Genomic DNA, 22,760 nt, shown 5'->3' with positions numbered 1-22,760 from the left:
CATGCATGTAATCCTGGCACTTTGGTAGGCCAAGGCAGGTGGATCACTTGAGGTCAGGAGTTCGACAGCCTGGCCAACACAGTAAAACCTCGTCGCTATTAAAAATACAAAAATTAGCCAGGCATGGTGGCACACACCTGTAGTCTCAGATACTTGGGAGGCTGAGGCAGGAGAATGGCTTGTATCCGGGAGGCTGAGATGGCAGTGAGCCAAGATCACGCCACTGCACTCCAGCCTGGGCTACAGAGCGAGACTCCATCAAAAACAAAAAGCAAAACTGAGGCCAGGTGCAGTAGCTTACATCTATAATCCTAATGCTTTGGGAGGCCAAGGCAAGAGGATCACTTGAGACCCTTGAGACCAGGAGTTTGAGACCAGCCTAGGCAACATAATGAGACCCCCATCTGTATGAAAATAAATAAAGTAATTAATTAACTAAAGTAAAAAATGCAATGAATGGGTTCAATAGAAATATGGAGAAGGGGAGAAGAATGAATAAGTAAACAGGAAGACAGAACATAGAAATTACTCAATGTGAACAATATAAGAGGAACTAGATTGAAAAATATTTCACAGAGACTTGGAGACCTGTGAGACTCTAAAAGATGACCAAATATTCATGTTACTTGAGTCCTGGAGGACAAAAGAAAGAAGACAGGGCTGAAAAAGTATTCAAAGAAATAATTTCTGAATATTTCCCAAACTGTGCAAAAGACATTATGCCCAGAGATACAAGAAACTGAACAAATCTCAGAAAGGATAAACCCAAGAAACCCATGCCAGCACACAGACAGAAGCCCAACTTATGAAAACTAAAGACAAAGAAAAAATCTTGAAAGCAGCAAGAGAAAAATAATACCTTACCTATAAGGGGAAAACAATTCAAATGACAGCAAATTTCTCACAGAAAACATGGAGGCCAAAAGGAAGTAGCACATTTTTCAAATACTAAAAGAAAAGAACTGCCAACCCAGAATCCTGTATTCAGCAAAAATATCCTTCAAGCAGCCAGGTGCAGTGGTGTGTGCCTGTAGTCCCAGCTACACTACTTGAGCCCCAGGAGTTCAAGTCCAGCCTAGGCAACATAGCAAGACCTTGTCTCAAAAAAAAAAAAAAAAAAAAAAAAAAAAAAAGGAATAAAAGAAAAATTAAAGCATACTTAGATGAAGGAACATTAAAGGAATTTGTCAAGAAGTTCTCTAAACAGAAAGGAAATGATAAAAGAAGAAATCCTGGAACATCAGAAAGAAAGAAAGAACAATAGAAAGGGTAAAAACTTTTTAAAATATGACAGATTATTCTCTCATGAGTTTTCTAAATTATGTTTGGTGAATGAAGCAATAATTATAATGTCTCATGTGGTTCTCAACATACGTAAAGGAAATATTTAAGACAATTATAAATGGGAGGGTTCAAAGACATAAAAGGAGGTAAAGTTTCTACATTTCATTTGAAATAGTAAAACACATCAGGAGACCATGACAAGTCATACACACACTCACACACAAACACATATACACCCCACTAAAAAATTATACAAAGAGATATACTAAAAAACACTATACATTATAAAATGAAATTATTATTTTTTGAGACAGGGTCTCACTCTGTCACCCAGTCTGGAACGCAGTGGCACAATCACGGCTCACTGCTGCCTCAACCTCAAGTCATCCTTCTGCCTCAGCCTCAAGACTCAAGTGATCCTTCCGCCTCAGCCTCCCAAGTAGCTGAGACTACAGACATGTACCGCTATACCCAGCTAATTTTTTAAAAGATATATTTTGTAGAGACAGGATCTTGCTATGTTGCCACAGCTGGTCTTGAATTCCTGGTCTCAAGCAATCCTCCTATCTCAGCTTCCCAAAGTACTGGGATTACAGGCATGAGCCACTAGGCCTGGCCTAAAATGCAATTATTTTAAAATGTTCAAATTACCCACAAGAAGTCAAGGAAAAGAAAATGGAGAAATAACAACAGCAACAACAAACAGAACAAACACAAAACAAAAAAGGGCAGACTTATTCCCTAATATGTATCAATGATTACATTAAATGTAAATGGTCTAAATATGACAATTGAAGACAGAGACTGATAGTAGATAAAAGACATGACCCAATTATATACTATCTACATGAAATTCACTTCCAATATAACAATACAGGTAGGTTGAAAGTAAATGGATGGAAAAAAATAGCATGCAAACATTAATCAAAAGAAGCAAGAGTTATATTATCATCACATAGACTTCAGAGCAAAGAAAATGTCCAGGAACAAAGAAGGATATTACATAATGATAAAAGAGTAAGTCCACCAAGAAGGCATAATAATCCTAAATGTGTTTGCACCAAACTTCAAAGATGTAAATAAGTGAAGCAAAAACTAATAAAGTCAAAGGAGGAATAGACAAATCCATAGTTATAGCTGGAGACTTCAATCACCTCCACCTCAAAAATTGATAAGACAAGTAAATAGAAATCAGCAAAGACTTAAAAAAAGAACTAAAAAACACTATCAACTAAAAGATATAATCATCATTTATAATATTCCATCCAACAACAGAAGAATTCCTTTGAAGACCCCACAGAATAGGCTGGACACAGTGGCTCATACCTGTAATCTCAGCCCTCTGGGAGGCTGAGGTGGGAGGACTGCTGAGGACAGGAGTTTAAGTCAAGAAACCACAGAATGTCTACCAAGATAGACCATATCCTGGGCTATAAGACAAACCTCAATAAATTTAAAAGAATTTATACAAAGTGTGTTATATGACCACAATGTAATCAAATTATAAATTAATAACAGAAAGGTAATGAAAACCTCCAAACACTTGAAAATTAAACACACACTTTTAAATAATCCGTAAGTTAAAAAGGAAATATAAAGGAAATTTAAAAAATACATTGAACTAGATGAAAATGAAAATATATCAAAATTTGTGGCACACAGCTAAAACAGTACTGAGAGGGAAATCTATAGCACTAAATATGTACATTCCAAAAGAAGAAAAGTCTCAAAACAATAATTTAAGCTCACAGGTCAAGAAACTAGAAGAAGAGCAAAATAAACTTAAATCACAAACATGGAAGGAAATAATAGGGTAGAAATCAATGAAATGGGGCCAGGCGCGGTGGCTCACGCTTGTAATCCCAGCACTTGGGAGGCCGAGGCGGGCGGATCACGAGGTCAGGAGATTGAGACCACGGTGAAACCCCGTCTCTACTAAAAATACAAAAAATTAGCCGGGCGTGGTGGCGGGCGCCTGTAGTCCCAGCTACTCGGAGAGGCTGAGGCAGGAGAATGAGAATGGCGTGAACCCGGGAGGCGGAGCTTGCAGTGAGCCGAGATTGTGCCACTGCACTCCAGCCTGGGCGACAGACCGAGACTCCGTCTCAAAAAAAAAAAAAAAAAAAAAAAATCAATGAAATGGAAAATTTTAAAAATAGAGAAAAATCAATGAAACAAAAAGTTGGTTCTTTGGAGAGGGTGATACTTCATCTAAAAAAATATATTTCTATATACTAACAATGAACATATGGAAACCAAAATTTAAATACCATTTATAATCACTCTAAAAATAATCTCAATAAAGCTATAATTTTTTAAATAAAATACTTAGATGTAAACCTAACAAAACCTATACAGAACTTGTATGCTGAAAACTACAAAATATTCCTGAAATCAAAGTGCTAAATGGGGAGATATATCATGTTTTATGGATTGGAAGAGTCAACGAAGCAAAGATGTCAATTCTCCCCCAAATTGATATACAGGTTTAATGCAACTACTGGAAAAAAAAAAATAAGCAAGAGAGTTTGTGGCTATAGATAAGATTATTCTAAAATGCATATGGAAAGGCAAAGAAACTAAAATAGCTAAAGCAATTCTGAAAAAAAGAATAAAATAGGAAAAACCATGCTATCCTACTTCAAGACTTATTATATAGCTATAGTAATCAAGATTGTGTGGTACTGTTGGAGGAATAGACATAGATCAATGAAACAGAATACAGAACCCAAAAATATACTTACATAAGTATATCTAACTGATTTTTTACAAAGTGCAAAAGTAATTTAAGGGAGGAAGGGTAGTCTTTTCTACAAATAGTGCCGGGAGTAAAAATAAAGAATCTTGACCTAAACCTCGTATCTTACATAAAAATTAACTCAAAATTTATCATAGATTTAAATATGAAAAATAAAACTATAAAACTGGAAGAAAACATAGGAGGAAATCTTCAGGACCTATGACTTGGTGAGGAGCTCTTAGATATGACACCAAAAGCATAATCCGTAAGATAATTCAGAAAACTGGACTGCAACAAAATTGAACACTTTTCAATTTTGTTTCTCTAGGAAAGCCCATGTGAAGAGGATGAAAAGACAAGCTAGAAACTGGGAGAAAATATCTGTAAACCACATATCTGATAAGCAACTCAAACCTGGAATGTATAAAGAACTCTTGAAATTCAACAGTGAAAAAACACAAACAATCCAATTTTAAAATGGGAAAAACGCACATACAGACATTTCACCAAAGAGGATATATGGATGGCAAATCAGAGCATGAAAAGATATTGAGCTATTATGAAAATGCAACTTGACACCCCAATGAAATAATACTACCTACCCATCAGAACAGCTAAAATGATAAATAGTGACAGTATCAAACACTGGCAAGCATGGAGAGAAACTGGATCTCTCATGCATTACTGGACTGTAAAATTGTATACTCTAGAAAAGTTTGGGCCAGGCGCAGTGGCTCATGCCTGTAATCCCAGCATTTTGGCAGGCTGAGGTGAGTGGATCACCTGAGGTCAAGGTTCAAGACCAGCCTCGACAACATGGTGAAACCCCATCTCTACTAAAAATACAAAAATTAGCAAGGCATGGTGGTGGGCACCTGTAATCCCAGCTACTTGGGTGGCTGAGGCAGGAGAATCACTTGAACCTGGGAGGCGGAGGTTGCAGTGAGCCGAGACTGCACCATTGCACTCCGGCTTGGGCGACAGAACAAGATTTCGTCTCAAAGAAAAAAACAAAAACAAAACACAGTTTGGCAGTTTTTTAAAACTAAACATGCAATTACTGTACAATCTACCAATCACACTCCTGACATTTATCCCAGAGAAATAAAAACTTATGTCTACACAAAGACCTTCTGTACAATTGCTCATTGCAGCTTTATTTATAACAACCAAACCTGAAAACAACCAAAATGTCCTACAAATAGTGAATGGTTAAACAAACCACAGTATATTCATTCCATGGAATACTACTCAGCAAAGAAGAAGAATAAACTATGGTCCTGGTATACAGAACAACTTGAATGGATCTCAAGTGCATTATGCTTGGTTGTAAAAAGCCCGTATCAAAAGGTTATATACTATATGCATCCTTTTACGTAACATTCTTGAAATGACAAAATTATAGAAATGGAGGGCTGATAAACAGTTGTCAGAGGTTAAGGATGGCAGAGAGGAGGGGAATGGGTGTGACTATGAATGAACAGCCAAAGGCAGATCTTTGTGGTGATGGAATAATTCTGTATCTTGATTGCGGTGATGATTACAGGAATCTACACACGATAAAGTGACAGTACCACACACACACACACACACACACACACACACACACACACACACTTTATACCAACATCAATTTCCTGGAGTTGCTATTGTACTAGAATTATATAATGTGTAATCAATGGGGAAAACTAGGTGAAGGGTACATGAGACTTCTCTGTACTATCTTTGCAAATTCCTGCAACTATAATTATCTTAAAAGCTGGAAAAAAGTATTAACTTAAGATTCTCATATACTGGTTACTTAAATTATGCTCATTTTTTTTGTTTAAATATAATTTTTAAATATCCCCACCAATATCCTATCTGCTAATTAACTGTAATTTTGATGTTTTATGCATGAACACTGAAGGGCATACTTTATAGTGAATAGCTCCTTTACTACATCACATTTCCAAACTGGAAGGTACTATAATCTTAGGACTCTTTGAAATAAAGCTGCTCAAAGACAACTAGTATTCAACTTAAAACAGGAAAGCGGCTGGGTGCAATGGCTCATGCCTGTAATCCCAGCACTTTGGGAGGCAGAGGCAGGCGGATCACCTGAGGTCGGGAGTTCGAGAACAGCCTGACCAACATGGAGAAACCCTGTCTCTACTAAAAATACAAAATTAGCTGGGTATGGTGGTACATGCCTGTAATCCCAGCTATTCAGAAGGCTGAGGCAGAAGAATCACTTGAACCCAGGAGGCGGAGTTTGCAGTGAGCCGAGATTGTGCCATTGCACTCCAGCCTGGGCAACAAGAGCAAAACTCCATCTCAAAACAAAACAAAACAAAACACTAAGAAAGCAGGCTGAGCATGGTGGCTCATACCTGTCATCCCAGCACTTTGGGAGGCTGAGGTGGGAGGACTGCTTGAGTCCCAGAATTTGAGACCAGCCTGGGCATCACAATGACACCCCATCTCTACAAAAAAAAAAAAAAAAAAAAGCCAGGCATGGTGGCACACACCTGTGGTCCCAGCTACTTGGGAGTCTGAGGTGGGAGGATCACTTGAGCTCAGGAGGTCAAGGCTGCATGAGCTGTGACTGCATCATTGCACTCCAGCCTGGGCAACAAAGTGAGACCCTGTCTCAAAAATTAAAAAAGAAAAGAAAAGAAAATCAATTCCACAAGGACAAAGGCAGCTTCAGAATGTTCATACAAAGAGACACTGGAATGTCTTCCAGATCTTACCAGATCCCTCCACAAGGCAGTGGATGTCATAACCTACCACCTTGCCTGGTACATATTAGGAAGCACTCAGTAAACATTGCTAAGTTAAATGAATGAATGACCTAAGGGCTGCCTTATTTTTGCTCACTGAAACCAGAAATGCAGGTTTACAGATCCCTTGCCATAATTCTGATCTACAGTTTGAACACTTTTCCACAATAAATCTGTACTTGGAGAGAAAAAGAGAAAGGTTTATACAGATGAAATTTGTCTAAAAGTAGAGTGAAGTAGTAATCAAATACACGGCATCCGTGTTACTAGGTTTTATAAAAACATTTTAATTTGCCTCCCTTATTTCCTAAATCTTCTTCCCAGCATCTGTTTATAAACTGCTCATGTCATAGATTATCTTTGTTCTATTAACAAAGACTTTTTGCCTATGCTGCAGGCTACCCTTGATCCTGTTTTTTCTTTCACCTTTTACCCTTAACCCCTCCTCAAGCCCCTACCACATGCACTGAGAGAGAGAGAGGCGGAGAGAGACAGAAAGAAAGACAAAAACAGAGAGAAAGAGAGAGATGACTGCACCTTGCAAAACAGGAATTTAGACAAAACAGGCTTCATTTGGCACACAAATATTCAAACACAAAGTGTTCACCATAAAGTATATACAGAATACAGAAGACTCAAATACACAATACAGAAGACAAAACTGAGTTGTGCCACCCTTATTGAATTCACCTTCAGCCACAGGACTTGAGAACTGGTTACCAAATCTGTAGATTCTATTAAGGCTCCAAGTTGCTTGGGGATGGAGTGAAGAGGAGGGTAGAGGTCAGTTTTGGCATTTGTTAGGAACTGAGAGGGGTAGGGAACTAAACTTGATAGGACCTTGTCCATTGATAATGTTATTAAATGCTTGTAACTATAAGGTAGACATAATCTACACTGGATAGGTGGGAAAACTGCAACTCTAAGACTCAAGAGGTAGAGCCAGATTCAACCCAGGATTCCTTACTTCAAATATTCTAAAGCCTACGATCTTTCCACCACATCCTTTTTCTACAAATCCAACCTTGGGGATTACGGCTACTCCCTTTCTCTAAAATAATTTCTTCTCCTTAGAGCACTAATAAGCTAATCAGAGACCTGTTGGTAGAAGAAGGAGCCTGAGATTATACTTGTAACAACTGCTCTTTATCCACTGTATTACCTTGAAGTCGGGTTGTCCTCTCTATGATCATGTTACTTATTGAATTTAGTTGATTTCTAAGTTATTCTAAGAATAAAAAACACTGAGACTCCAAGATGGCTTCTGTTGCAAATACAAACACTTAAATCAGAGCTATTAACATTGTCCAAAATGTACTTTCCAGAGGAAACTCTATTTATTTAATTCTATCTAGCAACGTTAAACCATTTCCAGTTGCTTCCATTTTTCATTTTACTAAAATTATCTTTAGTGGGATCAACTCTTCTCTGCAAAATGTAATTAAACATTACCCTATATGTTGGTTCTGAGCTGTATTTTTTTCTGACCATGTCACAAATTTCACCAATTACTTTCCACACTGGCAATAGTCTTTCGTGGCTTTTATTTCTAGAAACTTAATTTTTCCCCGAGTGCTTTATCCTTCTGGCTCTGAAGTACATGTGTAAATCTGTAATGAACACAAAACCTGTAATGGAACGTCCTACACCTAGTGCTCTGAAAAGTTGGTTCAGTGTATCCAATATTTAAAGTCTTATAACACGGGCATGCTAAGGGAAGTTTGCTATTCAGACTGAACAATGCTCTGACGTGAGCTTCGTGAATGGTTAAAGAAACAGTCGTCCCCTTTCTCACTCCTCATCTCTTCCAACTGGGAGAAGCCCTTGGCGCCCATCTGTGAGCCCAGGGTTCCTGCAGGCGCGTGCCTTGGGTGGCCCCGGGGTCTGGGAAGAGGCTGGCGGGAGAAAGGGTACAGAGGAATCCAAGAAGCCCAGTGAAGCCCCGTGGGAAGCCCCATGGTCAAGGCCGAGACTGAGGGCCGGGCGGGCCCTGGGCCGCCTCCACCTCTGGGCCCGCCCTGCGCCACACCCTAACCCGCCTGCTATCGGCTAACGGGCCGCGGCACCCGCCTCCGCCCGCCAGCCCTCACCTCGCCCGGACGGCGGCCTCCGGAAGTCGGCGCCCGCCAGCTACCCGCCGCCTCCTCAGCAACCTTAGCCGACCGGGAAGACCCGGCCCAGGTCACAATCAGCCCCGGCGCAGGTAGGCGGTGGTGCGCGTGCGCGAGACTTGAGCGTTCCGCCCTTCCCCCGCCCCATTCACTGCTGCTAAGCGACACCCGCACCCAAACCGACCAATCCCGGCGCGCCTCCACAGCCCCCGTCCCGGCGAAGGCGCGAACGTAGTGGTTCTTAAAGGGCTGAGACCCAAACGGAGAGGGAGTGAGACGGGGGCGCGCGCCTCCCAACTTTCTTCCCACCTCCCGGCTCTCACTGCGGCGGTTTGAGGTCCAAGCCTGTAATTCTCACGTCCGGAGGTGGGAAGGAGCCTTCGTGATCTAAGCTCGACTCCTGCCGGGGTAGCAACCGGACTGACGTCCGGAGGCGGGGAGGCTCCGCGTGACAGAGTGATACGCCCGGGGCGTGTGTTCTGCGGTCCGCGCGGCTGGGCTGGAGGCCCGAGATAGGCAAACCAAAGAGCACAACGTACTGCCAGCCTGGATGGGGCGCCAAAATCCGACCCAGGGGGACACACCCCAAGCTGGGGGCGGAGGCACCCACAGATGGATGACCGGCTGGAAGCAGATTAGGTAGCAGAGTCCGTCCATTTATTCATTTAGCAAGTATTGAGCACCTGCTATGTGCCAGGGGTTGTGGACAAAGCAAGGAATTCCTGACAAGAAAAACTATGTTGAGAGGAGACAGGGTGAGAGCACCCTTCAAACAATCAAACACCTGTATAAACACAAACTGCTCTTCAGGGAGGAGCAGGGGTTTTGGGAGAATTTACAGAAGCTTCTAGGCTGGTGTTGGGAATCACAGGAGGCTAACTAGGCAAAGGGGAGAGGAAGTGTGTTTCAGATGGAGAGATCAGCATGTATATAAGAACTCTGTGGAAGGCAGCAGAGCTCCTTTGAGGGATGAAAAGAAACCCAGAAAGGGGGGGAATGGAAAGTTAGTGCTTAATAGGTATAGAATTTCAGCTGGAGAAGATGAAACAGTTCTGGAAATGGATAGTAGTGATGATCGCACAACAATGTGAATGTACCAAACGCCACAGATCTGCACACTTAAAAATGGTTATGTACATTTTACCACAAAAAGAAAAGAAACTCAGAGTTTAGAGAATAAAGGAGTGGAGTGAGATCCACTAGAGCGAATAGAAGGGGCTGGACCATGTAGGATTTTATGGGCCATAGTGGCAAGTTTAGGACCAAAGAACACTGATCAAAATTGCATTTTTTAAAACTCACTTTGGCTGCTAAAGTGCAGATCAAAATGGAGAAGTCTCAACAGAGCTATGGTGGGACTGGCCTGGGAGCCAGTGCAGTCATCTGGGCAAGAGAGAATGGAGCTGGAGTGTGGACTAGGGTGAGAGTGAAGAAAAAGAGATCTAAGAAGGCTGCAGAAAAATGTAGGAGCAAAATCAATAGGACTTGGTGATGAGTTGGATGTGAAGGGGTGATGAAGCAGCTTCAAGGATGATGCCACTGTTCAGCCTTGGATAAATGGATGGATGGTGGAGGGATTCACAGATACGGAGAACACTGGAAGAGGAGGTAAGATTGATCTTGAGCTCCATCTTAGACAAGTTGAATTTGAGTCACCTTTGAGATTGGTTAGGATTTTGCGATGATTAGTTTTAGATGTCAACCTGACTAGGTTAAGGGATACTCAGATAGCTGGGGGAACATTATTTCTGGGTATGTCTATGAGGGTGTTCCCAGAAGATATTGGCATTTAAATCAATGGACTGAGTAAGGAAGATCTGTCCTCATCCAATATGCGCAGGCACCATCTAATAGAACAAAAAGGCAGAGGAAAGGCAAATTCTCTATTCTGGAGTTGGGACACCCCTCTTCTGCCCTTGGCATCAGAACTCCAGGTTCCCCTAATCTCCTGACTCCAGGAGAGTAGGCAGTAGAGTCCGTCCATTTATTCATTTAGCAAGTATTGAGCCTTTGGACTTCAAGACTTGTACCAGTGGTTCCCCAGGTTCTCCCGGCTTGGGCCTTGGACTGGGAGATACACCATTCAGCTTCCCTGGTTCTGAGGCCAAGTCCGAGACAGGGTAGTCTTGAACTGAAGCAGTCTACCAGCCTCCCTGGTTCTCCAGCTTGTTGATGGCCTACTGTGGGACTTCTCAGCCTCCATAACTATGTGAGCCAGTTCCCCTAATAAATCCCCTCCCATATATCTATAGATATAGATCTATATTGTAGATATATAGATATCACATTGGTTCTTTCTCTCTGGAGAACCTTGACTAATACAGATGTCAACACAGCAGTTGTATATACATGTTGCAGGTCAATGTAGAGGTCTGGGCTGGACACAAACTTTTTTTTGAGGCTGAGTCTCACTCTGTGGCCCAGGTTGGAGTTTAGTGGCACAATCTTGGCTCACTGCAACCTCCGCCTCCCAGGCTCAAGTGATTCTTCTGCCTCAGCCTCCCAAGTAGCTGGGATTACAGGCATCTGCCAACATGCCCAGCTAATTTTTGTATTTTTAGTAGAGACGGGGGTTTCACCATATTGGCCAGGCTGGTCTCGAACTCCTGGCCTCAAGTGATCTGCCCACCTTGGCCTCCCTAAGTGCTGGGATTACAGGCGTGAGCCACCACGCCTAGCCTGGACATAGACTTTTGAAAGTCATCATCATATGGGCAGAAATCGAAGCAGGGCTTACATAGCCAGAGAAAAATTACAAAATGAAAACTGAAGAGAATTGTGATACAGTCTAAGATAGCCTCCAGGGTTCACCACCTCCTGGGAGTTATACCCTTGTGTAGTCCCCTCCCACAATGAGTCTCTGATAATGAGGGTAGGTCATAACAGGCACAAAGAAGGAGAAAAACCAGGAGATTCGGGGTTGGTAAAGGCAATTGAAAACACTGTAGCATAAGTGCTCTTCAAATATGGGGAATTGGGGCCAGGTGTGGTGGCTCACACCTACAATCCCAGCACTTTGGGAGGCCAAGGTGGGTGGATCACGAGGTCAGTGACCAGCCTGTCCAACATGGCAAAACCCCGTCTCTATTGAAAAATTACAAAAATTAGCCAGGCGTGATGGCAGACATCTGTGATCCCAGCTACTTGGGAGGCTGAGGCAGGAGAATCACTTGAACTTGGGAGGCGGAGGCTGCAGTAAGCTGAGATCGCACCATTGCACTCCAGCGTGACCTACAAGAGTGAAACTCCATCTCAAAAAACAAACAAAACAAAACAAACAAACAAATATGGGGAATTGGGCTCTCAAAACTTGTGGTGCGAGTGCTTTAGAACAGGACCTTACACCCTCTGACTGGTGCAACTGGTGTGGCTCAGGCACCATGGTAGATTGGACAACAAGGGTGAGATGTAGTACCTAAAGTCCTAGCTCTCATCTCCAATCACTGGTCACTTTGGCTCCAGGCTCACAGTCAACTCCAGAGTCTTTCTCTTCCAGTCCTCTTCAGCCTTCTACTCCTAGGGTAACACCCTGGACCACAGAAGAGCTCCACCTCTGAAGTTATAAATGCAGACACCTGATCTTTCATCTGTCCTTCTGCTATTCTCTGAATTCCTTTCATGGTTTCTCTAGCCTGCAGAAACTGCCAGTTCATTTGTCCCTCTACTTTGTTTTATTTATAAGCTCCCTCGAGTCTTCACTTCCTTCCCCATCAGCTGAGAGTTCAGGGTTTATCACCTCCATCACATTCTTCCCAATATACTTATATCCCTTGCACAGTTATCTTTCTGACACAACTAGAAGGATAGTAACACCCATCTGGCAGCACTACAATCCTGGAAAAATCCAATCTTCTGTCTTCTCTGAATCTGCTTCTTGGCTCTAAGTGCCGCTGGACAAAATCTCACAACCACACAGATCAGTGCTACATACATTGTCAACTTCAACTAGGTCCTCAACGACCTTTCAGCGGTCCTATTTGCCAAGGCAGCTCTCCCCCAAAGTCAACTTCCAAATATCCTGCATGCTCCCCAGATCTCCCACTCTTCAACGCCCCCTCCCCGGCTTGCTCTCCCAGGAACCTCCATTACTGAAGAAAGAGCAACCATCAAAGTGATGTCCCTTAGCTCCAGACAACTCCTCTCCCTCCAGCTACCACCTTCTTTCCCCTCTCCCCTTTACAACCAAACCTCATGGAAAAAGTGGTCTATATTTGAACACTCCATTGCTTCACCTTCACCTTTCATCATTTCTCAGTCCCCTGCAGTTCTGATATCTGTTTCACCATATCACTGAAAATGCCCTCCTCAAAGACCTAGTCTTTATCTTCCTTGTTCTTTTTTGTTTTTGTTGTTGAGACAGAGTGTCGCTCTGTCACCCAGGCTGGAGTGCAATGGCACCGAGGCTTACTGCAACCTCTGCCTGCCGGATTCAACCGATCCTCCAGCCTCAGCCTCCCAAGTAGCTGGGACTACAAGCCTGCACCACCATGCCTGGCTAATTTTTGTATTTTTAGTAGAGACAGGGTTTCAACATGTTAGCCAGGCTGGTCTCAAACTCCTGACCTCAAGTGATCTGCCTACCTCGGCCTCCCAAAGTGCTGGGATTACAGGTGTGAGCCACTGCACCCACCCCTTCCTTGACCTTTCAACAGCATTTGTCATTGCTGTCCTGTCTGTCCTTTTCAGTCACTGCTTAAAAAAAAAAAAAAAAGCCATAACCCCCACTCTCCTGGTTTTCCTCTTCCTATATCTCTAGTCTCTTTCTCCCCTCAGTCTCCATTGCAGCTTCTTTTCCTCTGCCGTAAGAGAAACTATCACATTCTCCTTAGGCAGTCTTATCCACTACATAGTTCCAGTCAGTTTCTACAAGTGATGTTTCTCAAAGCTGTATCTCCAACCTAGCCTTTGTCCCTGAGTTTCAGCCCCAAATAGTCAGTCACAAGCCTCAACATCGTTTGACATCACCTCACACTGTACATTTCCACAACTGAATTTATCACCTTCATTTCCAGTCCAGCATCTCCCCCACTATTCCCTGCCTCCATAAGGGGCATCACCAGTTTCTCAGTTGCTTAACCCAGAACCCCAGAAGGCATCCCTAATTTCCCTTTTCTTTCCCTCCCCACTTGATCACTAAGGCCTGCCAAGTCTACTTCTAATGTCTTTCAAATGCCCACACTTCTTTTCTCATTGCTCCCACTATCTCTGGCCTGCCTGCTTGTAGCAGCCTTGTCACTGTTCTTTTTGTTTCTCATCTGGGCGTCTTCCCTAACTTTCACCATGTTACAGCCAAGAAAACTCTAAATGCATCTCAGGCTTCATCATTCTTCTGCCTAAAACCATCCATGGCTCCCATTGCTCCTAGGAGAGTACACAGTCTGGACACCTGTGTCCTTCTTAACCTCCACTTTGCCTTTATACTGCCTTTATAAACCTTTTCTTCTGGAGGGCTTTCCCTGTATGCTGGAACAGGTTGGTCCCCTATAACACCTGCCTCACCCTAATACCATCTCATTTTTTTTTACCTGATAGAAACTTTAATGATGCTAAAAAAACCAATCAGGCTGGGCGCGGTGGCTCATGCCTGTAATCCCAGCACTTTGGGAGGCCGAGGCAGGCGGATCACGAGGTCAGGAGATCAAGACCATCCTGGCTAACACAGTGAAACCCCGTCTCTACTAAAAAAAAATACAAAAAATTAGCCGGGCGTGATGGTGAACGCCTGTAGTCCCAGCTACTAGGGAGGCTGAGGCAGGAGAATGGCATGAACCTGGGAGGCAGAGCTTGCAGTGAGCCGAGATCGTGCCACTGCACTCCAGCCTGGGCGACAGAGCGAGACTCTGTCTCAAAAAAAAAAAAAAAAAAAATCAAATCCTTATATAAACCTCATTCAAAACCTTTGCTTTAGGCCAGGCTCTGTGGCTCACACCTGTAATCTCAGCATTTTGGGAGGCCGGGGTGGGTGGTTCACCTCAGGTCAGGAGTTCGACACCAGCCTGACCAACATGGTAGAAACCCCCATCTCTACCAAAAACACAAAATTAGCTGGGCGTGGTGGTGCATGCCTGTAATCCCGGCTACTTGGGAGGCTAAGGCAGGAGAATTGCTGGAACCCAGGAGGTGGAGGTTGCAGTGAGCCGAGATTGCACCATTGCACTCCATCCTGGGCAACAAGAGTGAAACTCTGTCTCAAAAAAACAAAAACAACAATAACAACAACAACAACAAAAACCCAGGGCCAGGCACGGTGGCTCACGCCTGTAATCCCAGCACTTTGGGAGGCCAAGGCAGACAGATCATGAGGTCAGGAGTTCAAGACCAGCCTGGCCAACATAGTGAAACCCCGTCTCTACTAAAAATACAAAAAAATTAGCTGGGCCTGGTGGCTCATGCCTGTAGTCCCAGACTACTCGGGAGGGTGAGGCAGGAGAATTGCTTGAACCTGGGAGGTGGAGGTTACAGTGAGCTGAGATTGCGCCACTGCACTCCAGCTTGGGCAACAGAGTGAGACTTTGTCTCAAAAAACAACAACAACAACAAAAACCCTTCACTTTATTCCTCAAAACATGTATGTCCCTGTTCCCTCCATTTCAGAGCCATAAACATAAAGCCTAGAGGTAAGATACTTAATACCCAGGACAGATCTTTGTATGTATATCTACATACCATAGGTAGCATTATGTTATATAGCATTATATAAATTACATGAAATTTTGCATAAGATTGGTAAGCAAGTCACTTAAACTTTATGAACAAAAGTATAGGCTGGGCATGGTGGTTCATGCCCATAATCCCAGGGAAGCTTTCACAGGTGGGAGGATTGTTGTCTGGGCCATCTCATGTTATTGTCATTCCTCACTTGTCTAAACAGGAATAGGGCTGAGTGGAACTAAGCAAGACCTGCATCCTGCTCCTGATGGTTCCTTTTCTGCCCACTCTGTTTCTCTGAAAGCTTTGGGGAATTTTCCTGAGGAGGAAGCCTGACGTGGAGTTAACAGTGCAGGCTTGGTAACCAGGAAGCCCTGAGTCCTCCCCAGCTCAGGTGTTACCTCACTTCTCTCACCGGGTTTACCTCTCTGTGAAATGGGATGAAAGCAGGCCGGGCACAGTAGCTCACACCTGTAATCCCAGCACTTTGGGAGGCCGATGCGGGCGGATCACGAGGTCAGGAGTTCAAGACCAGCCTGACCAATATGGTGAAACCCCATCTCTACTAAAGATACAAAAAAAAAATTAGCCGGGTGTGGTGGCAGGCACCTGTAATCCCAGCTACTCAGGAGGCTGAGGCAGGAGAATCGCTTGAACCCAAGAGGCAGAGGTTGCAGTGAGCTGAGATCACACCACTGCACTCCAGCAGAGCAAGACTCTGTCTCAAAAAAAAAAAAAAAAAAAAAAAAAAAAGAAAGAAAGAAATGGGATGAAAGCTGCCCTTTCACAGGTTTGAATAAAGGGATTGTGGAGAGAAAGCCCAGGAAAGCAGATGAGCTTGCTCAGGATCAGGGCCACCACTCAGGGGAATAAAGCTCTAGGGAGCTCCCCTTCTTAGGAGTGTAGGTTCCCAAGATCTCCCTCCTAAATGAAGTGGCCGCTGCTCACTCCAGGGTAAACGAATCTTGTTACCACATCCACCACGGATGGCTAGAACAGGGGACCAGTACGGCACAGCAGGAGGTGAGCAGAGGGCGGATAAGCATTACCGCCGAGCATTCTGCCCCCTCAGATCAGCGGGGGCATTAGGATCAGCGGGGGCATTAGATTCTCACAGGAGCGTGAACCCTATTGTGAGCTGGACTTGCGAGAGATCTAGGTTGCGCACTCCTAATGAGAATCTAATGTCTGCTGATGTGAGGTAAAACAGTTTCATACCAAAACCATCCCCACCCCCGTGGAAGACAAGAAAAATTGTCTTCCGTGAAACCAGTTCCTGGTGCCAAAAAGGCTGGGGACCATTGGTCTAGAAGACTACAGCCAATTCAGTCGTAGTGGTCACCAGGAGTAACCATATGGCCCAAGAAGGTATGTCCAGCTTCCTCCTTGCATCTTGCGGCGCACCACCTTTGCGGTATGGTGCCTGGGCAGTCCCGGGTTGTTAAGGGTGAGAGTTCTAAAGCCAGACTGCCCGTATTCAGAGGCTGGCTTTGCTAAGGAACCTTGGGCAAGTTACTTAACCTGTTTCCTCATCTGTAAAATGAAGAAAATACCAGTGCTTTTTAGGGTTGCCAACCTAATAAGTCCTGCCCCAAATAAGTCTAGGCTATGTGCAAAAACGCGAATTTCTCCTTCAGCAAAGAGTAAAGCTAATACCAGAGTTTTCCTGGCCCTGCAGATTTGGCCTGGCAGGAGACATTGCCATAGCCAATGTTCATGCTCCAGATGCAGACCTGGAGGCACCAGAGTGATGTAGAGAGGACAATGGATCTGAAGCCATATATCTGGGTTCCAGACATGCTGTGTGACGCCGAGCAATCCGCTCCTGCAGATAGATTAAGCATGCACACCCAGCACTTTGGGAGGCCAAGGCGGGCGGATCACGAGGTCAGGAGACCGAGACCATCCTGGCTAACATGGTGAAACCCCATCTCTACTAAAAAAAATACAAAAAATTAGCCGGGCGTGGTGGCGGGCGCCTGTAGTCCCAGGAGGCGGAGCTTGCAGTGAGCCGAGATGCGCCACTGCACTCCAGCCTGGGCGACAGAGCGAGACTCCATCTCAAAAAAAAAAAAAAAAAAAAAAGCATGCAGAGGCTAACACTTGAGGTGCTGCTGACGCCAGGTAGGTCAGCAGTAGACCCAGTCCCGACCCACAAGTCTCGCTCTCCAGACTGCGCAAGCGCAAAGGATACGTAAACGGCCCCGGCGTTCTGGGGGCTGGGACAGAGGAACGTGCTGACTATAGCTCATGCGCGTCCAGTCACAAATGACGTCCCTTCTGTCCCCCGCCCTGTAGGCGGGAGCATCCAATCAACGTCGAGAGCGTAGGCCCCACCTATCGTGGGTCGAGTCGCTTGGCGGTCGTGGTTCCGGAGGTTCCTCGGGATGTCGGTGGCCTTCGTACCGGACTGGCTGAGGGGCAAGGCGGAAGTCAATCAAGAGACTATTCAGCGGGTGAGCAAACACGCGGGCGGGCGGGCGGGGAGAAGAAGTCGGGATCCCGAGGGGCTGCGCGGTGCGAGAAGCATCCTGTAGTGAGCGGCCTCCCAGCTGACTCGTGAAGGGTGCTGAGCAGCCGGGGATGAGCAGCCGGAGATGGCACGAAATCAGCACAGGTGCCGGGGCAGGACCCCGGCATGGGGTTCGGTCCCCCGCCGTCCAGACGTCACACTGCACTAACTTTTCTCTTTTTTTTTTTTTTTTTTTTTTTTTTGAGACGGAGTCTCGCTCTGTCACCCAGGCTGGAGTGCAGTGGCGCATCTTGGCTCACTGAAACCTCCGCTTCCCGGCTTCAAGTGAGTCTCCTGCCTCAGCCTTCTGGGTAGCTGGGATTACAGGAGCGCGATGCCACGCCCGGCTAATTTTTGTATTTTTAGTATGGGGTTTCCCCATGTTGGCCAGGCTAGTCTCGAACTCCTGACCTCGTGATCCGCCTAGCTCGGCCTCCCAAAGGGCTGGGATTACAGGCGTGAGCCACTGCGCCCGGCCTGCACTGACCCTTTCTTTCTCTGATCTTTCAGCTCCTTGAGGAGAATGACCAGCTGATCCGCTGTATTGTGGAGTATCAGAACAAGGGCCGCGGGAACGAGTGCGTCCAGTAAGTGCCCCCACCCCCGCGCCCCTGACCTGTGGGTAGAGGGGAAGCCTGTGTGATGCGGTGCTTTCTCGAACTAAGAGTCTTGGGTGATTGATCGCAGTTAAGCCCCCCTTTGAACTGAGGAAAGAGAGGCTCAAAGAGTTTGCCAACCCGCCCAAGACCATACAACGAGTACACCGTGGAGCCTGGTGTCAGATGTGGCTCTTTCTTCAAAACGTGAATTCTTCTCATTGCAAAGCCGCCTTCACTCAAAGCTATGCCGGCTGATGACAACAAGGATGGGGGTGGGAGCACACAGAAAACTAGGCTCAGGAGATTAGAGCCATGGCCCCTTTCTCATCTTGGATCCCTGCCTCATCCTTTCTCTGTTAAGGGGTCAAGCCATTTGACTGCTAAGCTCCCTCTCATTTCTAACTTCCTGTCAGTCTGTTAGTGACACACACACAAAGACAAACAAAGGATTTCCAAGTTAAGTCAAAGGTAAATTCTGCATAATAATTTAATGCACTCCCTAAGCAGATACCAAAATGAGAGAAAATATAGTCTGAGTCTCTTTTCCGAATCTAGTCCAGGTATTATGCCCATTTTTTTCTTTCCTTTTTTTTTTTTCTTTTTGAGACAGAGTCTCCCTCTGTCACCCAGGCTGGAGTGCAATGGTGCAATCTCGGCTCACCGCAGCCTCCACCTCCAAGGTTCAAGCAATTCTCGTGCCTCAGCCTCCGAGTAGCTGGGACTACAGGTGTGTGCCACCATGCCCTGCTAATTTTTATATTTGTAGTAGAGATGGGGTTTCACCATGTTGGCCAGACTGGTCTCAAACTCCTGACCTCAGATGATCCACCCACCTTCCTCCCAAAGTGTTGGAATTACAGGCATGAGCCACCGCGCCTGGCCCATTTCTTACAGAAAAATATATTATTTCATCGTTACTGAAGAAATGTTTCATAATCCCTACCCCCTAGAAAAATTACCTACAGTCCCTCACTGAATACCTTAATAGAATAGTAGAGATATCAATTTTTGGGTAAATCTTTACATCTGACTCTGGCATTTGGTAATATGATTTTTAAAAGTTTATAGTAAATACCTTCTCCTTTTTCTATATGAAAAATGGTTGCAAAACGTTCCATTTGGTACAGTAATTCTCAACCCAAGGGTAAGAAAGTTATCAAAATCTCCTAGTGGGGTTTTTCAATTGCACAGGCCATGCTTTCTGACCCCTTGTCTGATTTATTTTTCTGGGTGAAGAACTCTACTCACCCCCGTAAACTTATGTTGATCATGAAAATGTTTCGTCCCTTCTTGAAGTTGTTGAACAGATGTTTTATAAGTACAGTTGGTCCTCTGTATCCGTGGGTTCTGCATTGCATTTCAAAAATATTGGGGAACACAAAACAATAAAAAATAGTAACAACAATAAAAAGCAATACAGTATAACAACTATTTATATGGCATTTAAATTGTATTAGGTATTATAAGTAATCTAGAGATTAAAGTATGTGAGCCAGGTATGGTGGCTCACGCCTGTAATCCCATCACCGTGGGAGGCTGAGGTGGGCTGATCATCTGAGGTCAGGAGTTCAAGACCAGCCTGGCCAACATGGCAAAACCCCATCGCTACTAAAAACTAAAAATACAAAAATTAGCCAGGCATGGTGGTGTGTGCCTGTAATCCCAGCTACTTGGGAGGCCGAGGCGGGAGAATTGCTTGAACCCAGGAGGTGGAGGTTGCAGTGAGCCAAGATCACGCCACTGCACTCTAGCCTGGGTGACAGAGCAAGACTCTGTCTCAATAAATAAATAAATTAATTAAAGTATATGATATGTAAGGATGTGTGTAGGTTATATACAAATACTATGCCATTTTATATAAGGGACTTGAGCTTGAGCATCCTCGGATTTCGATATCTAAGGGGAGGAGGGAGGTGTCCTGGAACCAATCCTCTGTGGATACCAAGGGACATCTGTACTCCTGGTACCAGGCACTGTTTCAGACTCTGGGAAATCCATAGTAAAACAGATACCAGCTCTGCACTCACAGAGCTGACATTCTAGACTGTATAAGGAAATGTATAATTAGGCAATAATAATAAGTGCTTTGAATAAGAATAAAGCAGAGTAACTGGGGGGAGGAGTGCTATTTTATCCATGGTATGTCTGATAAGGTGATATTTGAGTAGAGACCTGGGGTAAGGGAGCCAGCTATGCAGTAGTAAGGCATAGTGAGATAAGTAAGACAGAGAAAGCATCAGGTGGAAAAGCTCCCTAGTAGGAGTGTGCTGGATATCTTCAAGTCACAGGAAGGAGGCCACTGTGGCCAGTATTCAGTGAACAAAGGTATAGCCATAAGAGATGAGATCAGAGGGGGACTGGAGGCCCCAGTCATGTAGGGCCTTATTAGGACACAAGAACAGCTCACCTTTACTCTGAATGAGATGGGAGCCTTTGGAAGGTTTTGAATAGACATATAACATGATTTTGATTTAAATTGTACAGTGATCTCTCAGGCTGTTGTGTGGAGAATAAAGTATGTGTGCAAAGATAGATCTGGGAGACTAGGTGTCTACTGCAATAGTTCAAGCAAGAAATGATGGTAGCTATGAAAGTAATCAGTGAGAATGGGTGAGAATCTGACTATATTTTCCTTAAATATGTTAAACAAGAAGGTTGATAACACTGAATCATCCAGTCAGTGGATGAGCCATTCCACTAGAGTGGGTAAACTACTTTCCAGTTTTTTGTTCATGGTCAGTAAAAACAAGCCTCTGATTTTTGCCTGTTTTTTTGCCCATAGGTACCAGCATGTGTTACATAGAAATCTCATTTATTTGGCTACCATTGCAGATGCCAGTCCAACCAGCACTTCAAAAGCAGTGGAATAGTCTTTCAAAAGCAATAGAATAATCTTCCATTTGGCTGTCGTGAGGAGTAATTGAATGTAATCCATCTCTTACAAAATGGAGACAGGGTCTTTACCAACTCAACTGGTTAAAACATGAATGAAACCTCTGTGGCTCTTTCAAAACATGTGAAAATGTGAAGAAAGTTACTAACTTAACTGTATTCTCAATGTAAGTATTTTTTAAATAATTAAGCAAATCCCTCAATAAGTTGAGCCCAGGTGTCCTCTTTCCTGAGCTTAGAGCATGTTTGGATAACAAAGACATCACTGGGATGTTCAAGTCTACTTTTTAGCTTCAACCTGAAGAGGAAACTGAGTAGGTGTTGGGCAGGAATTGGTGAGACTCCTGACTTGAGACCTTGCTAAATGGACATGTAACTCTGTGCTCCTTCCTACCAGTTGGTAAATGTGGTCCCCCTGACTGCTGTTTTCAGATTGCTTTGAAATAAAGCTTATTTTTCTATAAAATACTGATGTGGAGGTATAGAAGTTTTCATGTAATAAGTATTCCATTTGGTTTTCAAGAATAACTGTGAGGACTTAACCGTAAAGTATATAACAACAATACTATTATCATTACCAACAAAATGAATAGTGATTTCTAATTATTATCTAATATCATCTGATAATAGATGATGTTTAATTTTCTTCAGTTATCAGATAATGTATTTTTGTTGATTTGTCTGAACCAGAATCCAAATAAGATTCACACATTGTATTTTGTTGATGTTCCTTTAAGTCACTTAAAGAATAAATAGTTCCTTTTTTTCTTTGTTGAAATAACTAAGTGTTTATCCTAGAATTTTCTCATGTGCTACATGTAGTTGTATCTCTGTAGTGTTGTTAACTATGTGCCACTATCATCCACTTTTCCTGTAAACTAGTAGATCTAAAGGCTCATGCAGACTCATGTCCTAATATTTTTAGCAGGAATATATTAGAAGGTGATAAGTACTTGCTTTTGCATCACATAAGGAGTGACCTGACTTATTTTCAAGTTCCCAACCAGCCTTTCACTTAAATTATGATCCACCCAGCTTTGATCTGGTAATTCATTAGGGATTACATAATGAGCATTTTCTAATTTATCATTCTTTCTGACTTTATTAGCTGTATTCTATAAAAAAAACTTTCACTCTTGGAGATTTATCTGAAAGACGAGGCAAAGAGATTCTTGTAAGTATATACAAAATTAGAAGCCCAGGTCCCTG

General features: G+C 43.9%; 2 protein-coding genes across 2 annotated transcripts in view; one reads left to right on the top strand and one right to left on the bottom strand.

The window, feature by feature from the left end:
- Positions 1–9,059, bottom strand: part of SEC22C (SEC22 homolog C, vesicle trafficking protein) — a 34,445-nt gene extending 25,386 nt beyond the window's left edge. Inside the window, exon 1 of the mRNA XM_004087917.2 lies at positions 8,880–9,059. The gene's annotated coding sequence lies outside the window, so the exon portion shown is untranslated. The remainder of the gene's footprint in view (positions 1–8,879) is intronic.
- SS18L2 (SS18 like 2) lies at positions 8,874–22,019 on the top strand. The gene is made up of 4 exons (XM_003256916.4): positions 8,874–8,992; positions 17,847–18,004; positions 18,571–18,647; positions 21,442–22,019. The coding sequence occupies exons 2-4, from the start codon at positions 17,936–17,938 to the stop codon at positions 21,527–21,529; spliced, it is 234 nt and encodes a 77-aa protein (XP_003256964.1). The 5' UTR covers positions 8,874–8,992; positions 17,847–17,935; the 3' UTR covers positions 21,530–22,019.
- Positions 22,020–22,760: the final 741 nt, after the last annotated feature.

The sequence above is a fragment of the Nomascus leucogenys genome, chromosome 4, assembly GCF_006542625.1.
Source record: "Nomascus leucogenys isolate Asia chromosome 4, Asia_NLE_v1, whole genome shotgun sequence".
NCBI lineage: Eukaryota > Metazoa > Chordata > Mammalia > Primates > Hylobatidae > Nomascus > Nomascus leucogenys.
Note: the sequence above shows the minus strand (reverse complement) of the source record. Positions and strands in the feature narration are given on the sequence as shown.

Excerpts from the sequence above, each read along its gene's own strand:
- SS18L2 (XM_003256916.4), top strand. The coding sequence starts at position 17,936 with ATGTCGGTGGCCTTCGTACCGGACTGGCTGAGGGGCAAGGCGGAAGTC. Across the intron at positions 18,005-18,570 it reads ATCAAGAGACTATTCAGCGG|CTCCTTGAGGAGAATGACCA; the intron begins GTGAGCAAACAC and ends CTGATCTTTCAG. Across the intron at positions 18,648-21,441 it reads CGCGGGAACGAGTGCGTCCA|GTACCAGCATGTGTTACATA; the intron begins GTAAGTGCCCCC and ends TTTTGCCCATAG.